The sequence below is a fragment of the Microtus pennsylvanicus genome, chromosome 1 (genome assembly GCF_037038515.1).
Source record: "Microtus pennsylvanicus isolate mMicPen1 chromosome 1, mMicPen1.hap1, whole genome shotgun sequence".
Taxonomy (NCBI): domain Eukaryota; kingdom Metazoa; phylum Chordata; class Mammalia; order Rodentia; family Cricetidae; genus Microtus; species Microtus pennsylvanicus.
In genome coordinates this window covers 107,590,993-107,609,993 of record NC_134579.1, presented here as the reverse complement: position 1 = coordinate 107,609,993, position 19,001 = coordinate 107,590,993, and the positions used below count along the sequence as shown (strand labels likewise).

Sequence of the window (19,001 nt, the reverse complement as noted above, 5' to 3'; positions counted from 1 at the left end):
TTTTAAAGAGAGATGAACTGTGTGTTCCCCCTTAAACCTTGAAGAATTTACAATCTGGGTAGCTGGGAGAGACCAATGCCAATAAGATCATTATTTTATTATTTTTATTTATTTATTTTTGATTTAACACACAGTCCTTTTTTTTTTAGTTTGTTTGTTTTTTGCTTTTTGATAAACAGTCTTATGTAGCCGAGGCTGGCCTCAAATTCACCATGTAGCTATGAATAACCTCAAACTTCTCATCCTCCTGCCTCTGCCTCCTGAGTGCTGAGGTTACAAATACGTGCCGCCACAGCTGGCCAGGGGATTACGTTTTGAACACATGATTTTGAGGATGACACCCTGGAAACCTAGAGGAGAAACAAACTCTTGCATAACCACGTGACGTTCTATGACAGTTAGGGATAATGTTAATGTGGCCGCATTTGAGTCTAGATTTGACCAAGGCTAATTTTCAAATTACAAAGCTATCCAGATGTTGTTTGTTTGTTTATTTTTCGAGACAGGGTTTCTCGTTGTAGCCCTTTCTAGTCTGGAACTCACTCCGTCGCCCAGGCTGGCCTTGAACTCACAGAGATCTGCCTGCCCCTGTCTGAGTGCTGGGATTCAAGCTGTGTGCCACCACCACCCGGAGAAGAAGGCTGTTCTAAATGCAGTCCTATCCTGGTAGTCAGCCTACTATCTCTGCCCGGAGAGGGCGATGTAGAAGAATTGTTGCGGTCAGTCTGGACAACTTATGAATGCCGAGCCCTTCTGGCTACAGAATAAGACCCTGTTTCAAAATACATAAAATAAATAAATGAACAAACAAGCAAGCTAGCAGGCATTGGGCATGGTGACATGCCTGTAATCCTAGCACTTGGATGGACGGAGGCAGGGGACCAGGCAGTCTTCCTAAGGATCAGCCTCTGCTTCACAGTTAGTTTGATGACAGCCTGGGCTACCTGGGTCATTTCTTGAAAAACTAACAAAAATAAACAAACAAACAGAAAAACCCAAGTAAATAGATAAAATGAAGATAATAAAGTGAATTTTTTTCTTTTTTGGAGACAGGGTTTTTTGTGTAGACCAGGCTGGTCTCGATCTCGCAGAGATCCTCCTGCCTCTGCCACCGAGTGCTGGGACTAAAGGCCATCACTACCCAGCTAAATATTTTAAAAATTGATTTATTTATTTTATGCGCAAATGCATACATATGTGGGGGTGTGCACATGCCTTGGTATATGTGGGAGTCTCTTCCAGTTATCTGGAATGCCCGTTCGGAAATTTTGTTGTTATTGCTGTTTTATTTTGTTTTTCTTTCTTTTACTTTTGTTGTTTTTGAGAGACGGTGTTATGTAGCCCATGTTGACCTCAAAATCAATCTGTGACTGAAGTTGACTTTGAACGCCTCCTAATACTTCCTAGTCCTTCCATCTCCCGAATGCTAGGATTAGGGGTGAGAACTACCATTCCCACCTGAGACTATCCTGTAGTTCTGGCTACATGGGAGGGTGAGACTGGACTATGAATTTGATACCATTCTGGACTACTTAGGGAGACCCTGTCCTAAACCACACTCATGTGATGTGTATCTCATTATGAAGACTACCTAGAGTACTTGGGCATGGTGGTGCATGCCTTTAATCCCAGCACTGGGGAGGCAGAGACAGGTGGATCTCTGTGAGTTCAAAGCCAGCTTGGTCTACAGAGAGAGTTCCAGGAGAAGACTATTACACAGAGAAACTCTGTCTTGTAAAATAAAACAAAACAAACAAAAAAAACTCCCAAACAATCAAACAAAAAAACACACACAAAAAGAATTTTGCTTAAAAAAAATACACATTTCTCGGCCTCTTCTCTAGGAATCACAGTTTAAATTATGTATTTCATAGTTGTTGAAATACAGACCGGTTAAGTTTTGAGTGTTTAGTTTAGGCCATTGGTTCTGGAAGATTTTTATCTCACCCAGTGCTGTGTTTCATTTTCACCCATGGAGAGGATTAAGGTAACAATGGGGAGCATTTACTGAACACTGCCGTGTGCCAGGCACAGTGCATTTAATCTCCTTAAGCCCTCTAGGTCAGCAGGACAGCCCTCCTAATTTATAGATGAACACAACGGAGTAGAGAGAGTAAGAAGCTTGGGAGACACACACACAGCCAGTGAAATGTAGGGACCTCCAGCCATGCCCGTAAGCAATGGGACACTATCGGGGATTACAGTTGTAATTCAGCTCTTCAACTGAATTGTATGGAAACTAACCTTGTTAAGGAGCCATTCATTTAATCATTCATTCATTCATTCAAAATCTACTTACTAGATCCCTACCCTTTGGCCAGATCCTGTCTTTCTGATCGGTATAATAGCTAATGAAACAGAGAAAGAACTCTCACTTTGGGGACTTATAGTATAGGGGGAGATACATCAAAAAGAAAAAAAAGCCCACAAGAAAAATAAGTAAAATGTCTTTGGTTATATGGTGGTAAGAGCATAATTCTTTCTTTTTTATTTATTTCTTCCTTTTTAGAGACAGGGTTTTGTTGGGAAATATTATTTTAAGGTTTGTTGCTTTTGTTTATGCTCCATTTGTTTAACTCTGTGAAGCTGTGATTCTTTGCCTGCCTAAAACACCTAATAAAGTGCTGAGTGGCCAATAGGGAGGCAGGAGTGAGGGATAGGCGGGGCTGGCAGGCAGAGAGGATAAATAGAAGGAGAAATGAGAAAGAAGAGGGGCAAGAGAGCAAGGAGAGGAGGACATCAGGGGCCAGTCACCCAGCTACACAGCCAGCCATGGAGAAAGAAGTAAAGAAAGGTATACCAAAGTAGAGAAAGATAAACGCTCAGAGGCAAAAGATAGGATAATTTAAGAAAAGCTGGCAAGAAACAAGCCAAGCTAAGCCTGGGAGGCATTAATAATAAGCCTCTGTGTATTTATTTGGGACTTGGATAGTGTCCCCCTCCCCCCAAAAAAGACTAAAGAGTCAAGAAAGTAAGACCTCACGCAGTAGCCAGGGCTGTTGACCAGGATGGCCTCAAACTCACAGAGATCCACCTGACTTTGCCTCCCAAGTGCTGGGATTCAGGGCCAGGACCACCACCCAGCCCAATTCTCTACGTATATTGGATCAATGGCATAGGGTTTTATTATTTTATTTATTTATTTGATTTTTAGAGACAGGGTTTCTCTGTGGTTTTGGAGTCTGTCCTGGAACTAGCTCTTGTAGACCAGGCTGGTCTTGAACTCACAGAGATCCGCCTGCCTCTGCCTCCTGAGTGCTGGGATTAAAGGTGTGCGCCACCACCGCCTGGCAGCTGGCACAGGGTTTTAAAGGTTTGTTTGGAAAACAATCTCTCGGCGTAGCGCAGGCTGGCCCTGAACTTGAAATCTTCCTATTTTAGCTCTCCTGAATTTAAATATGACGTATGAACTGTCCTCACATTAACAAAATGACAGCAACCCATTATCTCTAAACGTGAAAATACCACCCGTTTTCTTGCCATAGGCTGTTTCCCGAAGGGAGCTGAGAGGCTTGGACATTCAGACTCCATTTTAAAGCTTTCTAGCCCAGTTATTGTTACACCTCAGGGTTCCTGCTCCATCCTTGCTGGGATCCTTTCCAAAATGTTGGGGAAAAGCACAGAATTCTAATTCAGCAAATCAAATCTGAGGTCATCGAAGAAGCTTGCAGAAAACTGGTATTTTTGTTCTGGAGCAGAGAGGTAAGGCGGCAGCAATCTCTTTCTTTGTACAAACACAGGGATCGTAGATGATGTATTCTAAAGAAAAGAAGAGAGCTTTCAAATACGAAGTTGAGTTTGCCAGAAAATACTGCACATCTCCTGATGCCAGTGAAACAGGGAACTGGGGGCTTGGAATGAGGCTGTTTGTGGAGCGCTTTCTTAGAGTGCAGGAAGTCCTAGCTTCAAGCCCCAGCATTACATAATCTGGGTAAGGACAGGTGCCTATAATCCCAGCAGTAGAGAGGTGGAGGTGGACAGAAGTTCAAGGCCATCATCAGCTATGTGGTGAGTTCGAGGCCAGCCTTAGGATACGTGAGGCCTGACTTAAAAAGAAAAGAAAAAAGGAAGAAGAAAGAAAAGTGGAGGGACCTTGGAAGCACCAGAGTCAGGTGTGGTGATGCCTACCTGTAATCCTACCCTTCTGCCTGCTAGTCACGCACTTTACCGCTGACTACACCACAGTCTCTTTGTGTGTCCCTTCCTGCTTTTGGAAACAGCGCTTTCTTGAGCTTTAGAGGAATTGGCCGCTCCTTAATAGAATTTAGCCTGTAGAAAAGCAGTGTCTCTGCCTAAAGATGACTTCATTCAACTAAATTCCTCTGAAGTACTGGCTTTCAAGTAGCAAGCAGATGAATTAAGTCCTATGATACTCTCTCTTTTAACCCAAACAAATATCCCCCCCCCCCGTGTGTGTGTGTGTGTGTGTGTGTGTGTGTGTGTGTGTGTGTGAGAGAGAGAGAGAGAGAGAGAGAGAGAGAGAGAGAGAGAGAGAGATTATATAAATATATGTCTGGGTTAATGGGCTTGTTTGTTCATGGATGTCAGAAGAGGGCATTGGATTTCTCAAAGCTGGAGTCGCAGGCACTTGCAGTTGCTTGGCTTGAGGCATACACCCCAACCCCTGGTGGACCATCTTCAAAGTAACAACGTTTAAAAGGGATAGGCTATCATCTCTGAGCTCATCTAACAACAGAAGACTCAGGCTGGAGAGAAGCCTCAGCTGGTAAAAAATACGCTTACTGCCCAAGCATGAGGACCCGAGTTCAAACCTCGGGCACCTATTCAGTGCGGCTGTATGTGGTTGCACCTACTCACAACCCTTGCACTGGACGATGGGTCCTCAGAGCTTGACCAGTCACAGATTCCAGATTCAGTGAGAGGCTCTGTCCCATGGAAGTAAGTTGGAGAGGATTACATGCAACGATCTTCTTTGTACTCACATATATATGAACACACACATCACTAATAGAACTTTAAAAGACTCGGATCTCATTCCTTCTCTCTGTTTGCTGGAGGTTTAACCCAGAGCCTCACATAGACTACACAAGTGCTCAACTGTTGAACTATAGCTCCCTTTTCTTTAACCCCTTCCTATGGGGGTGGAGGCGGGGAGGGAAAAGCCAGCTGCATTTTCTGGGGGTGTAAATTGGAACAGCTGTTAGTGCCAAGCAGCCAGAGAGGTTGCCTGCCACCTGCTAACTGCCATTGGAGTGAACCTGAAAGAGGACGTTCAGGGTTTGAGATAACTACAACCTGCCTTACATCTTGATTTGATCCAAGGCAGAGGAGGCGAGGAAGACAAAGGAGAGAGGGGACACTCCAAGTGGGAGGATCACGCTAAATTGCATTCAGATTTCTGATCCAGAGAAACTGGAAAAACAAAACAAAACAAAACACACTTCATTGCTTGTTTAAGGGTGCAAAAGATTGGGTTGAGAATCTCTGAAACTGTAAGCAAGTCACCTCAATAAAATGTTTTCTTTATGACAAAAAAAAGATTGGGTTGATTTGTTACCTAATACTGTATAATTAATTGGAAAATATTACTTATTAATCAAAATCACTATGCAATGCCCCCCAAAGCCTGAGAGCTGTGCTGGGGCAAAAGCTAGTAATAGCTGTAAACAGTTTGTTTCTTCATAGACACAGAGGCCCTTACATGTATTTTCCTTTCCAGTTTTGGCCACCAGGCAGCTCAAAGTCAGTTATGGCTCAATTTGAACAATTGTGCAAGGCCCTATGACATGGCCTGCTTATTATCTGCCTTCTCGCGTCTCCCCTTTCATTTTTTCTGATTTGCCCCTTTCCACGTCTTGATTTCTTTTTTTGTTTATTTTTATCCTTTTCGTATGAATTATGTTAAAGCCATATCAAATCCAAAGTATATAGAAGTATTCATGGATCCATTTAAAAATAGTCTTCTTTAAAATATAAAAATAGTTTTGCATATTTAAGAAAAAAGTTTTTCACATGTTGAACACAAGATGACTGGAGGTGGTGCCTGGGGAAGATCATGTCATGCAAACGTGTCTCTGGAGCTCTGAAACCATTGGTCAGGGATAATTTGGATTGGATAAGAAATATCAAGTGATAACGACGAAAAAGAGGGGGGAAAGGGCAACTGACTGCTACCAGGGGCCCAAGGGCTTGCCCAGTCACGCACAGTAACAGCGTCTTTGAAATCGATCCTTTGCAACAGGCCCCTCAGGCTAAGCCAAACCACCTCGGGCCTCACCCCTTCCCCGGCCACACCCCTCAACTCCCCTAGTCGCGCCTCTGCCCCCTTCCAGCACACTAGAGGTTTTGAGCTCCGCCCCTTCCCTCCGCTCCCGCCTTCTTCGCCCCACTTTACCCCGCCTCTTCTTTGACCGCGCCCTCCAGTCTAATGAACCCCATCTCTCCGTCCCGCCCTCCACTTGCGCCACGCATCCCTGGCTGGCGGACTCCTCCGCCCCTTTCCCGTCCGCGCGCTTCTGGCCCACACCGCCCCTTTTAAATTAAACCACGCCCACCTCCTCAACCCCGCCCCTCGCCTGCGCCGCCCCGCCTCCCTGCCGTTGCGCGCTCCGCCTCCTCCCTCCAACCTTATGTGCGGTTTCTCGCCCCGCCCCAATTCTGGACAAGCCCCGCCCCTTCTCAAGCCCCTCTCCCTCAGACCCCGCCCTCCGCATGCGCCGCACCGCCTCCCTGGCGGTTGCGCGCTCCGCCCCTCCCTCCGTGCCCGCGCGCGCCTTCCCCGCCCAGTCAGCCTCACTCCTCTCGGGGCGGTTGGGCCGCGCGCCTGTGGGGGCGGGGCCCGGAGGAGGCGACCGAGCCAATGGGGCGCGGCGGTGGCGGTGGCGGCGGCGGCGGCGGCGGAGGCGGTGGCGGCAGCGGCGGCGGCTGGGTCGGGCCCCGACGGGCGGCGGCGTCTGAGGTGGAGGCGGAGGGAGGCGGCGGCAGCGGCGGCGGAGGCGGCGGCGGCGGAGGGGGGAAGATGGCGGCGCCCGTCCTGCTGAGAGTGTCGGTGCCGCGGTGGGAACGGGTGGCCCGGTATGCAGTGTGCGCCGCCGGGATCCTGCTCTCCATCTACGCCTACCACGTGGAGCGGGAGAAGGAGAGGGACCCGGAGCACCGGGCCCTCTGCGACCTGGGGCCCTGGGTGAAGTGCTCCGCCGCCCTGGCCTCCAGGTAGCCCGGCTTGAGTGAGGGGAGCGCGACGCGGGCGGCGGCGGGGGGGGCGGGGAGCGCGCGGGGAGCTCCGGCCTGACGGAGCGGGGCTCGGGCCGCGACACGGACGGCGGCGACCGGGGGGCGGCGGCCGAGGGCAGGGCCTCCGGGATGAGGTGGCACGGTGCAGCCGGGAGGGCGCGGGCGCGTCCTGGCCGGCGTGACTTGTCTCCCTGTTGTCGCTGTGCGAAGCCCTCGGTGCAGGGACCGGCGAAGCCAGTGTCCATCCCCAGGGTCCTCGGACCTCTGCTGCCCCGGGGCAGTGTGGCCGGATGTGCGCTCCCGGGGGTGACTTTCCCCACCAACCTCCGGTTGTTCAGGACAGGTGTTTTCGGTGCTCAGGCCTCTTTGTACTCCGTAGAGTTAAAGAGAATTGGCAGCCCTTCTTGGAGGCGACAGTGACATTTGCGGGTAGACACGCTTTTGACCCCTCTGGAAGAGGAAGGTACCAGCACTTAACCTATCTGATTTCTTGGATTTTTCTCCCTCGTGTATTTCTAGAAGTGTGCCCAGCAGGGGGAAAATGGCCAGAGTTTGGTTCTACTTTAAGTTTTGTATAAAAGATGAGTATGTTGTGTGTAGTGAAGATGTTTTAGGCACCTACTACGATGACTTTTATTTTATTTTGAGAAAGGATCCACTCAGCCCTGGAACTCAACTGACTGTAACCACCGCAGCTATTCTCCTGCCTCAGTCAGTCTCATGAATGTCGGGAAATGCAAGCATGATTTACACGCGTGATTTACAATGACTTTTAAATGTTGCTGATTAGTATTAATGGGATAATCCGCAAAAGATTAAATATGCACAATTTTGCCAAGCTGGTTTGTTTCAACAATTTTTATTTCCTGAAAAAACAATTGACTTTTTTTCTGTTACATTTTGTTTTTTTTCTAGGAAATTTCCAGGTAAATTACTTGGAAAAATAATTTTACACGTTTTAAAAATACTTTTTTTAAAAAAGGGTACCAGTCATCAAAACCAGCAAAAGTGAAAAGAATTACTGCAGAATTGATGGTTTGTAATTTTAGTAGACACTTTCTGTCCCCAATATTTGATGGTTGTTAAGAGTGCTTACATTTCTTCCCCTCCTTTTGATAAATTGTTAGGGAGACAGGAATATATAGCTCACTAGTTTATTTTGCCCTCCATATTGGTGGAGGAGTATTTGAACAGGCTAGGATCAGGGTTTTTTTGTGTTTATATGCAAACTTAAGGCTGTTGATCTTTTCCACTTAGCCCCTTTCATGGTCCAGGTAGGCTGTCTTGTTTGCTCTTAAGTGGAATTCCTGTAACTTTTTTAGTTGTGAAGTTATCATTGTGGTCTCATTAAACATTTGTTTTTTTTGTTTTTTTGAGACAAGGTTTCTTTTTGTAGCCCTGGCTATCCTGAACTCAGACGGGCCTTGTGCTGAGAGATCCTCCTGCCTCTGCCTCCTGAGTGCTAGGATTAAATGGGTGCACCATCATGCCCGACTCATTAGACATTTTAAAAAGGCATTGAGGATGTAGGCACCAATACACATTGTAGAACGTATCGGTGTGACAAAGAGCTCACAGATTATTTCCATCCAGGTTAAAAGTCTTCTTAGACTTATTTCAGATACTTTGAGAACCACTGAACGTTATCTTACCTTTATTGCACATATTTATGTTTTAGTGGGAGCACACCTAGTTGTGGAGGTTGGTGGACAACATGTAGGAGTCAGTTTTCCACCATATGGGCCGTAGAGATTGAACTCAGATCATCAGGCTTGGTGGCAAGTATCTTTACCAGTTGAGACGTTCACTGATCCTGCTGAGTGTACTTTATGCACACATTTTTTTTTAATACATTCTTTGTACTTTTAGAAAGGATTTTTAAACTTAAATATCATAACACTCAATTTGTTGAATGACAATATATTTCAAATACTTAAAAACCATGAAGTAAAAATGACTGGATAATAGGTTAATATGAAATTTAGTTATAATTATTGCCAACTTTTAAATTTTTTTTAATGAAATGTATAAAAAATTTCTGGGCCTTTTATTATTTGGTCTTGTAAAAAGTAATTTACTATATGCTTAAGTTCTTAAAATGGACTTTTTTTTTTTTTTTAAGAGACTGTCTCTGGGGCCAGGCAGTGGTGGTGCATGCCTTTAATCCCAGCACTTAGGAGGCAGAGACAGGTGGAGCTCTGGGAGTTTGAGGCAAAAAGAAAAAAAAAAGACTGTCACTGAACCATTTAATAACTATACACTATTTATTCTCATAGTTAATATGCACCACAGGGAAAAATTTTCATGCTTTTTGTTTTTTTAGACAAGGTCTTTGTAGTTCTGGCCAACCTTGAATTGAAAGCTCTCCTCCTGTCTCAGCCTCCTTTTTACTGGGATTATAGCCTTGCATACACACCTGTCCAGTCTTTGTTTTGTTTTTTTAATAAGACATGATAAAATGATATTTAGTAAGATCAGTTAATGAATTAAAATTATTTTAAAGTATATTAGCCTCAAAAATCTCTGTATGTCTTTCTCAGTGGTACTGGAGATTGAACACAAGGCAATTATCAGACAAACTCTTTGTGTGACTGAGTTTCATCCCTGGCCCACTTACTTTGTTTTTTGTCAGAGTCTAGTATGTTGCATTGACTGGCTTGGAATTCAGAAATCTGCTTGCCTTTGCATCCTAAGTGCTGAGATTAAAGGTTTATGCCACCATGCCCAGCACTGTTTCTTTCTTTTTTTTTTTTTCGGGACAGGGTTTCTCTGTAGCTTTGTAGCCTGTCCTGGAACTAGCTCTCGTAGACCAGGCTGACCTCGAACTCAGAGATCCACCTGCCTCTGCCTCCTGAATGCTGGGATTAAAGGTGTGCACCACCACCACCCGGCCCCAGCATTGTTTCTTAAGACAGGTCTCATATATAACCCAAGTTAGCCTCAAACTTGCTATGTTGCAGTACAAGTTGAGGTTGGCCCTGAACTCCTGAGATTACAGGTGTGCATCATCATACCTAACTCCTATATCTCTATAATGTATAAAGTGTGAATATAGTATGTTGTGGCTGATATTTAGTTATGTAGTGATATACACAAATATCTTAAATTTGAATTGGAGAGATGGCTTACCAGTTAAGAGCATATACTAGTCCTCCAGAGGATGAATCTAATTCCCAGCATTCATACTTAATGGTTCACTCATAACCACCTGTAACTTCAGCACTGGGGGAATTCAGTGTCCTCTTTTTTCTTCTTTTCCTTTCCATATATATATATATAATTTTATATGACTTTTTGCCTGTATATACATATATACACCATGTGCATTCTGACTGAGGTCAGAAGAGGATGTTGGATCTTGTGGGACCGGAGTTACAGGCATTTGTGAACAATCCATGTGAGTGCTGGGAACGAAACCCAGGTCTTCTGCAAAAATAAGTGCTCTTAATGAGCTAACTCTAGCCTCTTAGTACCCTCTTCTTGCCTCAGTAGACATGTGTGCACATACCTACAGATAAAAATATAGATAAATTAAGAATAAAATCTTCAGTATTTTTAAATTTGATGCCCACTCACTAAAGAATAGGTAAGAAGTAAGGCATTCTAATAGGACTAAATATCCCATATATAAAACTATTTTAAAGAAATAGCCTTTTTATTAACTAACTTGAGAGGTGCATATGTATGCATGAGTGTTTGTCTGTGTTTAATGAAGATAAGGGGATTTAGGCTAAATTTGCGTTGTAGGCTGATTTTCTTTTGGAATTGGGTAGAATAAATTTCTGCAAGATTCTCTTGATAGTGTGGGAAAGACCTTAAATGAAGCATTATTAGAGACTTCACATTAGTCGCTTTGGTTTGAAAACTGAGTGCCAGATAGTAATAATATTAAAAGATGCAGTTATTTTGGAAAAAAGCCCTTGAGCCTAAGAGTTAGTAGAATGAATGGTAAAGGAAGTTAACAGAAGAGAAGTTTCCTCAGCAAAGTTATTCCTAACCATGTTTAACCATGAACTGCTTAAATTCACTTTATTCTCATTTCTCAGTTATTAAGCTTCTTAATTGAAATAGAATAAGGTAGGCATTAATATTAGACAGTCTTCAGGTCACTGTGTTTAAGGCCTCTAGTGTTTTGGGAAGTATAATTACATAACAGAGTAATTCCAGACTTTTGGATTTCAAAAGAGACATTGCCTCCAAAGTTCAAAGGCAGCAGAATTGCCAATAACAGCAATAGCAATGGAGCCAGGCATGGTGGCACAAGCCTTTAGTCCCAGCACTCATGAGATCAAGGCAGGGGGCTCTCTGTGAGTTTAAGGCCAACCTGATCTACATAGCAAGCTTCAGGACAGCCCGGGTTATCTAGAGAGATCTTGTCTCAAAAAACAATAGTACTGGTACTGTCTGTCATCATCATTGGTTTGTTTTAGGTATTTTAAGCAATTTGAAAGAACAGAATCTTAAAGTAACAGATCTTTACGTTGAATCATTTACCTTTTATTGAAATGTTTACGTTTTATCTCCAGTACCACAGAGAAAGGATCTAGAAATGTGTTGTTTCTTTGTCAGTTTTAGGCATGATGAGGATTGCAGAGGTAGTGACAGATTAGGATTAGAATCATGGCTTCTTGGGTACCAGTTTAGAGCCTCCTATTTCACCCCCTTTCTTTTGGAGACAGGTTGTCACTATGGCCCAGGCTGACCATGAACTCAACATTGATCTTCTGCCTCTGTTTCCCTAGTAATGACTTTGTGCCACCACGTCCACCGCTTGCTTTTTGCTAAGCATTATTTCTACCTCTCTGTATTTTTAAGTGTTTGTATTTCTATCAGTGAAACGTTAGTAACTGCTAGTATGTGAGAGAAAACTTCCTATTTTAATGAATTCAGATGAATTTAAGAAACAGATTGCTGTGTTGCCGTTGTGTCTTGTAGCAGAAGTCTCAGAAGCAGCTGAAACCAAAAGAAGGATACAAAGACTCATAAGGTGAATGTGGATGGCTACCACGTAGTGAAGATAGATAGATGTCAGTATTTACAGGCCTGATTGCTTTGGGCTGGCCAGTGTCTAAATACCCTATGTCTGTTATCCTTGGAACAGTCTTCTGAGCTCAGTAACTCATCACTGCTTTACAGATGAGAAACTGAGGCACAGGTGTGTGAATGACACTCATTCCAGAGAGCGTAAGAGTAGAGCCGGACTCTAATGCAGACAGCCTGGCTGGACTCCAAGCACTTTACTATGTTTAAATTCTTTATTATTGGGGGAGGGGAGGTGTATGTGAAAGTTAGAGGGCAACTTTGTGGCAGCTTTTCTCTTTCTGCCTTTTCAGGGGTTCTATGGATCAAACCCAGGCTGTTAGCCTTGCTCAGCAGCCGCTTTTACCCGGCTCACTGGCCCAGGTTGTTTTTACTTTTGCTTATTTTTATTTTCTGAGATAGCGTCTCACTAAATAACCTTGACTGCCCTAACCTTACAGTCTTCCTCCAGCCTCTGGGTACTGGGTTTACAGGTGTGTGCCACCATGCCTAGCCTTTTACCTTGACTTTAAATTCCATTTAGATGGAATACTGATTTGCCTTTGGTTTTAGTATATTTTTACCTGTTAACAGCAGTCTTTTTTTGGGGGAAAAAAAGGACATTACTAAGGTGTGGTGTTCAAGAAGTAAGTTCCTGGAGTGTTTGCCCTCTAAGCCTAGATCTGTGAAGGCCTGCCCTTCATCACACTCAGTAGTTAACAGCAGATACTCAGTGAAGTAGCAGCCGTGAGGTCTTAGGAGGTTAACCCAGTGAAGAAAGGTAAAATGAACCTAGGCACCTGCAGGGAAGAGGATAACCCAGAGAGGTCTCAACCTTCCTGCTGCGACCCTTAAATGCAGTTCCTCATGCTGTGGTGGCCCCCAACCATAACATTATTTTCATTGCTACTTCATAACTGTCATTTTGCTACTGTTATAAATCATAGTGCAAATATCTGTTTTCCAGTGGTCTTTGGGGGTCTTTGCCAAAAAAACCGCTGATAACCATTTCTGAATGATGAGTCTAATGAACATAGGACAGGATTAGGTCTTGGTTGAGCTGGCTAAATCACTAGATAGAACTAAGACTTCACAGGCACTTATTTCCTGTATGATTTGAAACAACTCCACAAAATGGCATTTGGAAAAGGCATGAATATTGGAAAGCTGACCCTTAAAGGGTAAACAGCATGTGTTGTTGTATTTGAATGTGACAGACCTACCTCAGTTAGGTAAGGAGTGAGGTCTAGAACTCAGAAAACCAGACATTCTTTCACATCATGTATTGTGACAAACGTGAGCACCGAGCCTTAAATTTTCTCCTATAAAATACTTGTGCAAGACTGTTAGACCGATATCTACCTAACATTTGTTCCTCAGAATTCTTCTGAGTCAGAATTTCTCAAGAATTTGGTTCCTATTCTAGTGTTAACCTTAACTACTATATAGGCTCAAATGCATTATCATGCTAACCTTTTGTCATATTGGGGACCACTGATTGGTACTGCTAGGTTATCTCAGTAGACTTGTGCCGAGTTGGGGATAGCACCAGTCCTAAAAGAGTGCATTCATATCTTATGAAAGCATTTTATGTAACACTGAGATAACAAAACTAGAGATGAAGGAGGGTTAGTTGCTGCAAGGAGTTATAGTGGAAGCCAAGAGGTGGTGTGGGTCCGAAGTAGCATGAAGGGTCTGGAGGGCAGAACTAGTTCTAATATCAGCTGTGGTTGCACAAAGGTATAACTTCGATAAGAGTTGCACCTGATGTGAGATCTGAATGAACAGGGCGTCATGTCAAGGTCAAGTGCCTGGTTGTGGAAGGAGGTTGGCTGAAGAATGCTTCCAGAATTTTTCTTCTTTTTTGCAAGTTCCTGTAGTCCATAATTACAACATTTTGAAAAAGTAATGCAGCATATTTGGAATATTTGGAGGGAAAATAAAAGTAAGCAAAAGGAAGAACTTTAAATTATCTGTAATGCCACCACCACTCAGGATAAGCATCCTAGAAATAGTTGCTAAGTTTGTTCATATCCTGGGATTAGTCTTTGCTGTAAAGACTGGCTTTATGGTAGGAGTTTAAGAATTCGGGCCAGGAGTGGTGACACATCCCTGTAATCCCAGCATTTAGAGAAGTTGGGGCAAGAGGATCATAAGGCCAGCCTGAACCACCTAGGGAGACTCTTCTCTTATCACACACACACAGTCGTGCTGGCAGTCACTGCATTGTATAATGACATAAACATATAACTACCTTACACGTGTATCTTTTTTTATAATTACCATGTATTTATTTTTTTTTTTATTTTATTTTTATTTATTTTTTTTTTTTTTTGGTTTTTCGAGACAGGGTTTCTCTGTAGCTTTGGAACCTGTCCTGGAACTCGCTCTGTAGACCAGGCTGGTCTCGAACTCACAGAGATCCGCCTGCCTCTGCCTCCCGAGTGCTGGGATTAAAGGCGTGCGCCACCATCGCCCGGCCCATGTATTTATTTTTTACTAAACATTTACAATTAGCAAGTATTCATATTTTTAAATAATGTACACATTTAACTTGGAGATGTACTTTGTAGCCTTTAACAGGTATAAATGTATCCTTAATGCACTGTTTTTGTTGTTTTAAAAGAACAGACTACTTATCATTTGTGACTGTTGAATCAAATTTATTATTTGTTCCTTCATGTATTTATTTATTGGTTTTTTTGAGACAGGGTTTCTCTGTAGCTTTGGCGCCTGTCCTGGAACTAGCTCTTGTAGACCAGGCTGGCCTTGGACTCACAGAGATCCGGCTGCCTCTGCCTCCCAGAGTGCTGGGATTAAAGGCGAGCACTACCACTGCTTAATTTAGTTTTTTCACCAGGAGAACTTTATTGTTCTCACTATATATGTTACAGATTTGGGTTTATGAAGTATACTGATTTTAAAAAAAGATAAAAAAATTAAATAAAAAAAGATAGGGCTAGCAAGACTTACCTGCAAACCTGATGACCTGAGTTTGATCCTTGGGACCTATATGGTACAAGAAGAGAACAGATTCATGTGAGTTGTCCTCTGATATCTACACACATATAGAGTCCTTCACACAAATAAATTATTTTAAAATTTAAAAATGAAATTAGAATAAAATCTGATTTGTTTCTCATAGATTCACAATCTACATAAAATTTCATTTAGAAATACTTTGGCTGGGCTATGGTGGCGCACGCCTTTAATCCCAGCACTCGGGAGGCAGAGGCAGGCGGATCTCTGTGAGTTCGAGACCAGCCTGGTCTACAGAGCTAGTTCCAGGACAGGCTCCAAAGCCACAGAGAAACCCTGTCTCGAAAAACCAAAAAAAAAAAAAACCCCCCCAAAAATACACATAAAATAAAAAAATAGACTTAAAAACACCATTACGCTTTATAGATCTTTGGGGAGGGAGAAAGGCCAATCAAAACGATGAGATAACATTTTTCATACATCAAATTGGCAAAGAACTGAAAAGTGAAACTGCCCAATACTGGCAAGGGCACAAGGTTCCTGACATTCTCCTACATTACTGGTGTGATTTTTTTTTCATGATAAGGGAAAATAGCTGTGGTGTGTTAGTGAGAGGAAAAACATTAAAAACACTCAAGATTCAACTATGCTCTAAAATAATTATAATGAGGACTTTACTCAGGTATTGTCCTTAGACACTTTACATACACTAACTGGTGCCCTTCATAGTCCCCACAATTGGTAAAGGAGGAAACAGAAACACGTTAATGAAGTGATAAAGTTAAGATTTCGACCCTGGTTGACTTGTGTTGATACTCTATTAAATGCACAATGTACAGAAATAAATCAAATTTCTTTTTCTTTTTTTGTTTGTTTGTTTTGATTTTCGAGACAGGGTTTTTCCACAGCTTTTGGTTCCTGTCCTGGAACTAGCTCTTCTAGACCAGGCTGGCCTTGAACTCACAGAGATCTGCCTGCCTCTGCCTCCCGAGTGCTGGGATTAAAGGCGTGCGCCACCACCGCCCGGCTGTTTTTTTGTTTTTTGAGACACAGGATCTTACTGTGTTGCTCTGACGGTCCTAGGAATCTGTAGACCAGGCTGGCTTCGGAAATCAGAGATCCACCTGCAACTGCCTCCTGAGTGCTGGGTGGGATTAAAGGTGTGCGCCACCACTGCCCTGCTAGAAATAAATCAAGTTCTAAACACAGTGGGGTTGACCTTTCTATCCAATTTAATTCTTTATATTTTCATAGATTTTCTACTATTTTACTTCTCAAATATGGTAATGTTTTGGTTGAAAAAAAAATCACAAGACAGCAACAATGTGTTCCTGAAATTCCAGTAGAGAAACCAATACAAAAGAAAGCTTACAGGCCAGATATGCTGGAGCTTACTTGTTAATCCCTGTATGGGGAGGTTGAGGCAGAATGGTGGAGATCAAAGCTAACCTGGACTAAGCTCCTTTATCAAAATAAAAACACAAAAATGAAACAATTTTTAAAAATATTTTTTATGGTTTATTTAGCTTTATCTTATGTGCATTGGTGTGAAGTGTCAGATCCCCTGCAACTGGACCTTCAGACAGTTGTGAACTGCCATGTGGGTGCTGGGAATTGAACCCGAGTCCTCTGGAAGAACAGTCAGTGCTTTTAAAAAATATTTTTATTAATTGTATTTTACTTTTTTTTTCTTGTTTGCAAATTTAGCTTGTATAAATCTTTGTATTGATTTGGACATCCTTTGTGTTTTTAAGGGGTTTGAATGTTTTACTTTTTTTTTTTTTTTTGGTTTTTTGAGACAGGGTTTCACTGTAGTTTTAGAGCCTGTCCTAGAACTGGCACTTGTAGACCAGGCTGGCCTCGAACTCACAGAGATCTGCCTGCCTCTGCCTCCTGCTGGGATTAAAGGTGTGTGCCACCACCGCCCGGCCTGTTTTACTATTTTTATAGATATCATTATAATTAGTTTTTTTTTTATGACAAGGCCTCACAATGTAGCTCTAGTTGGACTGGAATTTACGTGTAGACCAGGCTGACCTTGAACTCACAGAGGTCCTCCAGGTTTTGACTCTAGTACTAGGATTAAGTAAATGCAGTTCACCACACCCAGTAACTATATGGATTTGTTGTGGTAGCGCACCTCATTAGTCCCAGCACAGAGGGAGGCAGAGACAAGCAAATCTCTGAGTTTAAGGTCAGCCTGGTGTACAGGTCTACTTCCAGGATAGCCAGAGTTACACAGAGAAAACCCTGTCTTGAAAAACAAAAAAGAAAAAAGAATGTTCACGGTTTTATCTTTCATAGAACTTTCTTTTGTGTTTGTTGTTAAATAGAGATCTGGCTTATTTTCTTCTAAATAGGTAGGCTTTTGTCTATTTCCCATTTACAGACACACACACACACACACACACACACAGACACACACACACACACGACAGAGTCTTGCTGTGTAGCCCAGATTGGCCTCAAACCAGAGATTCTCTCCTCAGTGTGGCAAGGGTTGGGATTATAAACACCATCATGCTGTTCAGATTTTTTTGTATTGACATGGCTCAGATGTTCCTTGATATGACCTCTTGATGTAGAAAAATGTTTTATCTGTCTTTATTCCATTATCACAGTTTCTTGGACCCCCGTGATTTTACATAGTAAATTTGGTATCTAATAGTGTAAATGTGCTTGTTTTCAGAATTTTCTGAGCTATTTGTATGCATACACTGTCATGGGAATCTTAGTTCTGGGCTCTAAAAATGTCCCTTTGGGGATTTTGGTCAGAAATGTATTGGATTTGTAGATGACTTTGGAAGGAGTCAGTTTTTTTTTTTCATTTCCCCCCCAGCCGATCCTGCCTTATAGTACATCTTCCTATTCCTTAGTTGTATTTGATACTTTTTGAACCTAGATTCCCTTTATATTTTTATTTAATTCTTAAGTAAATGTATTAAAAAGTTAGCTATTGCCAGGTGGTAGTGGTGCACACTTTTCTTTAATCTGAGCACTCACGAGGCAGAGGCAGGTGATCTCTGAGTTGGAGGCTAGCCTGGTCTATAGAGCTAGTTCCAGGACATTAAAGGCATACACTCCCTGTGATCTCTTTCTTTTTTTTTTGACAGGGTTTCTCTGTGGCTTTGGAGCCTGTCCTGGAACTAGCTCTGTAGACCAGGCTGGTCTCAAACTCACAGAGATCCGCCTGCCTCAGCCTCCCGAGTGCTGGGATTAAAGGCGTGCTCCACCATCGCCCGGCGACGTGATCTCTTTTTTAATGTCATTCATATAATGATTAAGGACTGTTTCATCAAGTTGATAACTGAACTGATACCTTTTTTTGTTTAATATTAAAGATACTCCCAAGTTTTTGTTTATATTTTTGTATGTGTATGATACATTCATGTATTATGTTCACAAATGTGGGTGGAGGCCCAAAGTTCATGTTGGGTATCTTCCTTAATTTCTCTCCACTTTATTTATTCAGGCAGGACCACTGAATCTGGAGCTTGCCACTTCTGGCTAGTCTAGCCCCAATAGTCTCCTCTCTCTGGACTGCAGGGACCATCATGTTTGCCCAGCTTTTTATATGTGTTTTAGGGATTCAGACTCATCCAGCACTGCATGTTCTTTAGCTACTGACCCATCTCCATAGCCTCAGCTTCCAAGTTCTGAAAGTGTAAAGTAATGTTGAGCTTAGAAATTTGACTTTAATTTAAAATGTCTTAGTTTGTTTTAGTTTTTTTTTGAAAACATCTCAAAAAAAAGAAACCCTGTCTCAAAAAAGAAAGAATGAAAGAAAGAAAGAGAGAAGAGTCTTTAGG

General features: G+C 42.7%; 1 protein-coding gene across 2 annotated transcripts in view; it reads left to right on the top strand.

The window, feature by feature from the left end:
* Nucleotides 1–6,786: 6,786 nt before the first annotated feature.
* Vkorc1l1 (vitamin K epoxide reductase complex subunit 1L1) overlaps nucleotides 6,787–19,001 on the top strand; it is a 49,676-nt gene continuing 37,461 nt past the window's right edge. Inside the window, exon 1 of one of the 2 annotated variants that reach the window (XM_075977866.1) lies at nucleotides 6,787–7,173. In XM_075977866.1, coding sequence (XP_075833981.1) covers nucleotides 6,821–7,173 — 353 coding nt within the window. In that variant the 5' untranslated portion in view covers nucleotides 6,787–6,820. The remainder of the gene's footprint in view (nucleotides 7,174–19,001) is intronic. The other variant, XM_075977865.1, reaches the window with a different exon arrangement.